This window comes from Cebus imitator, unplaced genomic scaffold (assembly GCF_001604975.1).
Source record: "Cebus imitator isolate Cc_AM_T3 unplaced genomic scaffold, Cebus_imitator-1.0 Scaffold385, whole genome shotgun sequence".
NCBI classification, from domain to species: Eukaryota; Metazoa; Chordata; class Mammalia; order Primates; family Cebidae; genus Cebus; species Cebus imitator.
Genome location: NW_016107700.1, coordinates 2,697,567 through 2,707,193, shown reverse-complemented (window position 1 = coordinate 2,707,193; position 9,627 = coordinate 2,697,567). Strand labels below are relative to the sequence as shown.

The 9,627-nt window shown below is 44.9% G+C and overlaps 1 protein-coding gene across 1 annotated transcript in view; it reads left to right on the top strand.

Annotated features, from left to right (window-relative positions):
• The first annotated feature begins 464 nt into the window (after nt 1–464).
• Nucleotides 465–9,627, top strand: part of AKIRIN1 (akirin 1) — a 51,084-nt gene continuing 41,921 nt past the window's right edge. The window contains 1 exon segment of the mRNA XM_017507896.1: nt 465–546. Within this exon segment, the coding sequence (XP_017363385.1) occupies nt 465–546 (82 nt within the window).

Genomic DNA, 9,627 nt, shown 5'->3' with positions numbered 1-9,627 from the left:
TATTTAGGGAAGTATCATCCCGTCATTTAGCTAAAATTAACAGGCTCTACCACGTGCCAGGCATGATTCTAACTCGGGATGCAGTGGTGAACAAGCTCCTTATCCCTAAGGAGCAAATGTGCTCCTTTTTTCTCTTGGTTTTGATTCCTTATCTCTATATATTTCTGATTTTTTTTCTTCCTATGTATTATTTCCATGACAAGTCATTTCAATTCTATTGAAGAGTATACCCCAATGTAATCATGACTTGTATCACCTGATGTCCTGCAGACTCCACAGTGGGAGGGGGTACGGTCTGTCCTCAGCAGCCTTCCCACTCCTCAAGCCTGGGCTCAACCACAACCCCACACTGGGCTCACACCCTCCTTATGAACACGAGTGAGGTCTAGAGCCTGACTCCATCCTCATGGGGAGCAGAGGCAGGGCTCTCACTGGCACTCATCTACTGCCCTCCTCTCCTAAATATGACTTCTTTCAGAGCCCCTAATCCCTGCACAGGTCGGATTGCAGACATCTACGAGAAGGGCCATGTCTCAGGCAAACAGGGTGTGGCCAGACAACTTCTCCCTCAACCCTGATTGTTCTGTGGCACTTGGAGACTCCTTGTGCTTAAGGTCTCAGTTCCAGCCCAGTCAACATGCCCAATTATACACAAAAAGAACTAACTGTGTGTGTGACTCAGTACCCAGGGAGGTATCGAGGCAAAAAGCGCTGCTGGGTTTGGAGGAAAGTGAGTCACTGAGGGCTTGGGCAGCAGCTGAGGCTTTAGGAGGCTTCCCAGTCAACACGGAACTGAGGTGGTCTTAGAAGAAAAGTGGGAGAGAACGTTTGTGTGAGATAGTTAGGGCCTAGCTTTCAAGATGTGTTCCCTGGTTGGTTAGAGGTGGGTGGAACATTGGGACAGAACCTAGTTCCTCACCAAAGTGCCTCTGTTTTTATGTTTACACGCCCATTAGCAGTGGTTCCTAAAGTTTTCTGACCAAAGAACAGAATACCTGTTAATTGCCTTCTCCTAAACTAGTGTTCTAGGAAAAGTAGTTTGCAAACCATCATTCAGGTTTATACATTGGGAAAATATTTCTGTTGTGCTTTAAAAAAATGTTTTTATATCTGAAACGACAGATGCAGTCTGGCCCTTTCCCTTACCAGGAGCAGCCCCAAATTCACTCAAGTGTGCACAGTGGTAGGCCCCACAGACATACAGCTTTGGGTCTCCTCATGCTAAGCCCCATGCTGTTCCCACCTTAACTATATCCCTGGTCTTAGGGTGTCAGGCACACCAGCATCTTAACAGTTCTGAAGAGCCTCACGGTAAAATTTATTTACCTTTACTTGATATATGGATGTTACATGAGCACAGATTTCTTCCCCCAGCACATCTCTTAACACTTTGCACAGCCATGTCTGGAGGGAAACCAGTTTGGGAAATACAAAAGGCATGTGCTGGTCAATACTCAGCTTTGTCATGTCATGCACAATTTACAGAGTAAAAACATGGAAGCTCATTTACCCAGCAGGAGAGCAACTATTAAGGACCCTGTTAACCCAGTGAAGACCTACGAAGCTGAGTGGTGACCACACGCACACACAGCACGGTCCAAAGTGCCTTCAGAATCAGATGGAACTCTAATCAACTCCAGCACGTTCAAAATTAAAATGTCTCTATTCCTGCCAATACTGAAAAACTATCTGAAAGACAAGACAGGGCTTGTATTTAGCCACAGATGCAAAGGATTAGTTGTTAAAACACAGCTGCTGGAAGACCTCAGGATGTGCGCAACAGAGAATCCAGAGGGGGCAGTAGAGGACAAGGCAGGGACTCCACTTCCAAAGCCAGCTCAACTCTTAGCAACCAACAGGGGATGTTAAGATGGGCTCCTGGAGCCAGAACTACAGAAGAGGCGCGTGGCCTCTCCCCACCATTTTTCACAGCGTTGATCAGGAGTTTTAAGCACTCTTTATACACACGATCAACAACAGATCACTTTAAAACCATTTATATGGTCTGCAAAGGGGCACAAATAGTTATGCAATGCCAGGTACCTCAGAATAACAACGGCTTACACTTATGGAGCATCAATAATGTAAGGAAACTACAGGGCTCTGCACCAGGCACAGTCCAGACATCTCTGATCCTCACACACTGACTCAGGAAGCAGGCAGCACCTCCATCATGTGGCCAGGTTTGCTCAAGGTCCCAAAGCCAGCTCCTCCCCTACCTCATGCCTAACATATGACTTATCCAGAGTCTTCCCACTTCTTTCACCATGGGAGAAATCACCATGTATGATTTCTCTTCAAGGAAAGCAGTACAAGACCTGGGGTAGCCAGTGCTGAGAGTCTGACAAAGCCCACAGCGTGACTGCTCATTCTCAAAGCGATCTAGCTGTAGTAACATCTTAATTTTTCTAAGAAAAATAATCCATGAATTTTTCCCCTCCCAAGGGAGGCCATCCCATGAGGAAGACAAATTTAAAATATCACCCTCCTCTCCCTTGAGACAATCAAGCAATGAGCAAATAATTTTGGGTTCAGAAACAAAAGAGCTAATCGCAAGTGTAAATTATTTAACCTGCAACCAAGGCCTATGCCTGGGATCTTTGGTTTAGTTGTTTTTCTCCAGCTAAATAAACAATGCCCAAGCTAGGACCTGAGGGTGGCAAAGAAGTAATAGAAAACTACCTGCTCTGGAAGGGCAGAGACGGCCCTCAGGAATTAAAGCTGCCTATGCTGGCCAGGAGGACGAATTAGCAGCAATTAGTTGAGCAAAGCAGCCAAGGGGTGGGGGCAAGTAAATTCCTCATTGTTGACAAGAAATGGAGAGGCTTTCAGGGAGAGGATTCCAAGGGCTCAGGATGGTCAAAAGGAAACAGAGTGCAGGCAAGGCCAGGGGGCATCAGAGGGCAGCAAGGTGTACACCCCCAAAGGAAGTCCACCGCCCTCGGCAGCCATACTCTGTGGGTAACCCCCTATATAGGCACCGAGGAATAAAAGCTAAGCAGAACCCTGGCACAGTTAGGGCCTGAGGAATATCTCAATTTATAGTGTTACTACTCGGCTATTTCCTTTTATATAATCCTTTACACAGTCATATATTAATTTATAGAAATAGGGCTTGACGAATCCCTTTATATAATGCTCCATATATAATTATATAATAGTTGATAGTATGAGTGCCTAAAGAATATTTTCCTACATATATACCTATAATTATATCTTAGTTTATAATCGGAAGAATGCCTAGAGTGGACATAGTACAGAGCATAAATTAAGGAATAAGCAGCTTATAATCAGAGGAATACCTAAAGCAGACACTGCAGAGCATGATTTAAGGGAAAAACAGTTATACGGGGACAAGAATCCATAGCCCAGGCAGCAGAGTTTAGTACTGTAAAGATACCCGCTGTATGGCAGGCTTGGGGCAAAAGCCACTCTTCCTAATAAAGGAGTTGTAGGACCTGGCTCCAGCTCTTGTGGAAGGCTACCCTCAGACCGGCAATCCACCTTGGTGACTGTGAACTTTATCAGCTCTTGCTACTGTGCTGCTTAAAAAGCATCTTCCCATAAAACCCATTGGAAGCTGCCAGAAGGTGGCGGTAACCTTGACAGTTCTGTCACTGCTATGTGACTTAAAGCATCCTCCTATAAATCTTCTTAGAAGTAGTTTGCCCATAGATAGAAGTATTGCACACTGCATCCTCTTCACTACGCACAGCCCACCTTCAAGCCTCAGTGACCTAATGGGAGTGGACCCCGTTACTGCACACGGCCCTTGCCTTCATGGGAATGGGCCCCTTGCTGCGCACTGTCCACCTCCTGGCCTAGATGACCTAATGGGGGTGGACCCCATGTTTTATTGCTCACAACCCTATCACTATCCTTAAAGATAATTTCACTCACTGCCCTGCCCCCTCACCTATACACAATAAATACTCATGCTTCTGGACATTCGGGGCCTCACCTGAATCCACTCATAGGTGGCGTGGCCCCCTGAACCCAGCTGCATTTTCTTTGTACTTCTGTGTCCTGTCTCTTTATTTAATCCTGCACCTCAGCACAGCATAAAGCTCACAGCCCTGTGGGGCCATCAGCCCTACAATACTCCACTCTAAGTCGTGCTTGCCAAACTTCGCACTGTTTTCCACTAAGGACAGAAGCATTCGGGTTGTTGATGCCCCAGGAAGCTTTGTTTGGTCTGAGTGTAACCTGTGTCACAAAGGCCGATTCAATCAGTGTCCCTGACACATGTTTCAAGCCAGGTTCTCTGTTTGAACAATTTTGCTACTTTGGAATTCTAAAGCCACAGATAAGAGCTGAACTTTGGACATTGCATTCAATTTCCATTTTTTGGCAAGATTCTCACCTTCAACATACACTTTCATACAAGCCTGCTCTAACACATACATTAAACCCAGAGGCTACCCAAGCGGCACAATCTTGGCTCACTGCAACTTCTGCCTCCCAGGTTCAAACAACAGCCGGCCACAGTTTATCACAGGCTCCAGCTAAAACAGGTTTTTTGGTTTTTTCTTTAATCTAACTACTTAGAGCACAAACAGGGTTATCCAATAAAGTGCCAAACATTTTCTTATTTTTAAAAGAAAATCCAGGCTGGGCACAGTGGCTCACACCTGTAATCCCAACACTTTGGGAGGCCAAGGCAGGTGGATCACCTGAGGTCAGGAGTTTGAGACCAGCCTGAACAACATGGTAAAACCCTGTCTCTACTAAAAACACAAAAAATTAGCCGGGCGCAGTGGTGGGCGCCTGTAATCTCAGCTACTCAGAAGGCTGAGGCAGAATTGCTCGAACCCGAGAGCTGGAGGTTGCAGTGAGCCAAGATTGTGCCATTACACTCCAGCCTGGGTGACACAGTGAGACTCTGTCTAAAAAAAAAGAAGAAAAGAAAACAGAAAATCCAGAAAACCTTATTACGTGGTTTGATGATATAACTGCACATGATTTCAGAAAACCACAGGATGGTCAGCATCTTTCTTGCCATCAATTGCCCACAGAATTTTACTGCAAATGCTACCCTGCTCAAAAAGCCAAATTTTCAGACCATTTAAATTAGTAATGGAGCAAAAACAAAGCACATATAGAGGACACAGGAAACAAATTGCCCTTAAATCATAAACATCTGAAGCTGTTTAACTACACTGCTGGCATTCGGATTTTCTTTTTCCCCTTCCTTTCTCATGGTCCTAGCTTGATAGATGAAGTCGAAATCCCAGAAAGTGGTGTCGTATCCCCACATGATTCAAAGGCAAAACCTCCCCCCTTTCCTTCCTCTTCCTGCTTTACGTCCTGTATTTCCCCAACCCAACAACTCTGGCAAACCACTTTAACTGACTGAGAGCAAGGGCACAGCATTTCTCATTCACTGAATGAGAAACTAGCAGGCTGGAGAAGCTTTTTGTTAAAGATTGATTTCAGCCAAACTAGCGAGCTGTGTATTTTAAGAGGCCAGGCAGAAGTCCAGTGGGAAAACCCATCTCAGTTGTGAGATCCACTACCCTGGCAACCCCTGGACCTCTGCACCATCCAGAGAGAGGGGTCCTGGGATCAGTCTCTGGGAGAGAGAGATGCAGTGAGCTATGGGTTAGCAGTATAGGCCTAAACCCATGACCCTCAGGGCCACATCCTTACCTCACAGGTGAGGAACTACTGTTCAGTATGGTGTTTATAATGGTGTCCCCAGCTCCAGAGACATGAGAACAGTGGAACCTAGAATGTGTGACACTGTGGCCTTCCTTAAAGTCTACATCAAATACAATGCTGGGCACTTCTATAAGCATTCTTGCCTTTAATTTAAAATTCATTCCATCCTGATAGAAACATGGTTGGTTGGTTTTTGTTTGTTTTTAAGAGAGTCTTGCTCTGTTCCCAAGGCTGGAGTGCAGTGGCGTGATCCCGGCTCACTGCAACCTCCACCTCCCAAGGTTCAAGCAATTCTCCCTGCCTTAGCCACCCCAGTAGCTGGGATTACAGGTGTGCGCCACCATGCCTGGATAATTTTTATATTTTTTTAGTAAAGACAGGGTTTTGCCATGTTGGCCAGGCTGGTCTCAAACTACTGGCCTCAGGTGATCTGCCCACGTGGACCTCCAAAAGTGCTGGGATTAAAGACATGAGTCACCACACACCGCCAGTTTTAAATTAAGACATAAATCACACACCATAAAATTAACTCTTTAAAGTATGTAATTCAGTGGCTTTTAGTATATTCAGAGTTGTGTAACCATCACTATTACGCAATTCCAAAACATTTTCATCACCCCAGGAGGAACCTGGTTTTTAATCCCCACCTTAATGATAAGGAAGGTGAAGCAAAGTTGGTAAGCAACCTGGCCAAGATAAGTCTTGTTAACAGCAGAGTTAGGGTTTAAATCTGGACCCCAGAACCCTCTACAGCACTGGGCACTGGCGATCACCCTCCACCTGCACTGGGTTTCCACTGATCCCTTCCCATCCTGCCTCCCGTCACATGGCAGGTGCTCTCCAGGGCCTGGCCTCTGCTGCCTTCTCATGAAACGCATGCTTACCAACAGATTCCCTGCTCCAGACTCACACTATCTAAGCCCCAGATCCAGGCCATAACTTAGATAGAATGTCTATCTAAGCCCCAGACCCAGGCCATAACTGTTCCCCCACCAAATTGGGCACCTCTATGTAATATCACCAGGCACCTATAAATGTGAGTGCAAAAATCCCCTTCCCATTAGCACAGTCTGTCACACAGTAGTTAAGGAGTGGGGCTCCAGAGGCTCACGGTCCTGCACCCTGATCCCAGCTATGCCACTCATTAGGTCTGTGACCCTGGGCACATTTACTTCTCTTCTCTGAGCCTCTCTTTATAAATTGTAAAATGGGCTTTCTTTTATTTATTCAATTGTAAAATGAATTAATGGGCAATTCTGATGCTACAGGATTGCTGTGAGGATTAAATGTGAAATACTTTGCACCATGCCCAACAGTGAGTATTCAACTAAATGGCAGCCATTGTCTTTACTATGTGAAAGGGCCAACACAACCCTCAGACACATTCCCTGTCTTCACCAGGCTCCAGTCCAGTAAAAAATGCAAACATGTAGCACTTATCACAATTTCCTTTTTGTGTTTTGTTTTTTTGGGTGTTTTTTTTTTTGAGACAGAGTCTCGTTCTGTCACCCAGGCTGGAGTGTTGTGCTGCGGTCTTGGCTCACTGCAACCTCTGCCTCCCAGGCTCAAGCAATCCTCCCACCTCAGCCTCCCACACAGCTGGTGCCACAGGCATGCATCACCACACCTGGGTAATTTCTCTAATTTTTGTAGAGACAGGGTTTTGCCATGTTGCCGAGGCTGGTCCCAAACTCCTGGATTCAAGCAATTGGCCCACCTTGGCCTCTCAAAGTGCTGGGATTACAAGTGTGAGGTACTGCGCCCAGCTGAACTTCTTTTTTAAAAATAGCTGTATCTGCTGAAAAGGCCTGGAAGTAATAACTCAGTGACAATGAGCACCCCTAGTACCCAGACTGAGTTTTCTAAATAATATTTCCTACTAAAAGTAACAAGGGTTTCTTAGAGAAAGGCTCATTCAGGTCTGGGGCAGGACATCCACAGGATAAATATTAATTCCCACTAAAGACACAGGGATTTCTTGATAAAATGCCTAACCGAGGTCTGGATCGGGGGAGGGTGTGTGTGTGTGTGTGTGTGTGTGTGTGTGTGTGTGTGTGTTTATATATGTGTACATATGTATTAAATATGGATATATGAGATATAATATCCAAATCTTAGTTTCTAAATACAACCACTTTTCACTTAAAGGAACTAGGGCTCCTTGGAAAACCCACGGCTGGGGTAGAGAGTCCAAGACGAGCCTGAAACATCTTGTGTTCAGAGAATGAAGGGAACATGTCTAAAAAACATTGGAACTAGTGTAGAGGGGCTCCTACTGGCCAAATCTGAGACAACCTGAGGATCAAAATAAATAATTACAGTTTGGCTGGGTGCAGTGGTTCATGCCTGTAATCTCAGTGCTTTGGGATGCTAAGGCAGGAGGATCACTGGAGCCTAGAAGTTTGGGACCAGCCTGGGCAACATAGTAAGATGCCATTTCTACAAAAATAAAAAAATTAGCCAGGCATGGTGGCCCACACCTATAGTCCCAGCTCCGCAGGAGGCTGAGTTGAGAAGATCTCTTGAACCCAGGAGGTCAAGACTGCAGTGAGCTATGATTGTGGGAATGTACTCTAGCCTGGACAACAGAGCACAATCCCGTCTCCAAAAGCAAACAAAAATAATTACTAGTAAGTATTAAAATCCATGAAAAAAATCCAAACTCATGAGTTCACACAAATATAAATGAAGAAGGGAGAAGGAAAAACTCTTTCCTACAGTTGAAAATCCAACCAACAAATATAGAAGGAATGGTAGATTTAAAAACTGCCATTTGGCAGCTATTATAATAATTCTTGATTCAGGCAAGAGTCATCAATGGACGTTAAAACTAATGAATGAAAGGGTTTTTTGTTGTTTTCTTTTGAGACAGAGTCTCACTCTGTTGTCCAGCCTGGAGTGCAGTGGCATGATCTTGGTTCACTGCTACCTCTGCCTCCTAGTCTCCAAACATCTTCCCACCTCAGCCTCCCAAGTAGCTGGGACTATAGGCATGCCCCACAGTACCCAGCTAATTTTTGTATTTTCTGTAGTTTCACCGTGTTGCTCAGGCTGTGAAAGGTTGAGCAGTTATAAGATATTTACATTGTCTGAAAGTATCTTCCCACACACAAAAAAACTACTTATTAAGTACATAGGAAAAAAGAAAAAAAAAAAAACTCAACAGTGGAGAAGCTGGGCAGACATCCCCTTAGCCAGGTTAAGATCTCCAATGATGGGTCAAATCTCCATCATCTGCCTCTGATATGATGCACTGAAAGAACACATCGTCATTTCTGTGGTGTTCCCAACACCACCACAAGATGCCCGAATCCAAACAGGAGACAGCGTCAAACAAACCCAAATTGAGAGACATTCTACAAAATAACTGGCCTGTATTCTTCAAATGTCAATGACATGAAACAAAGGCTAAAGAACTATCCCAGACTCAAGGAGATTAAAGAGACATGAAAACTAAATGACAACATGATCTAGCATTTTAATTTGCCGAAAAGATCTTCGAGAGAAAGAGGGAAACATGAATAAGGTCTATAGATTAGGTAAGAGTATTGAATCTGTTAATTTCCTGATTTTTCTCTTTTTTTCAGATGGAGTCTTGCTCTGTCGCCTAGCCTGGAGTGCAATGGCATGATCTCGGCTCATGGCAACCCTCGTGGGTTCAAGCGGTTCTCCCGCCTCAGCTCCCCAAGCAGCTGGGGCTATAGGCACCCGCCACCACATGTGGCTAATTTTTGTATTTTTAGTAGAGATGGGGTTTCTTCATGTTGGCCAGGCTGGTCTCAAACTCCTGACCTCAGGTGATCTACCCACTTTGGTCTCCCAAAGTGCTGGGATTACAGGCGTAAGCCAGCACACCTGGCCCTAATTTCCTGATTTTGATAATTATAGTGTGGTTATATAAGAAAGTGATCTTGTCTTTAGGACACTTAAGTTTTTTTTTTTTTTTTTTTACGGAGTTTCGCTCTT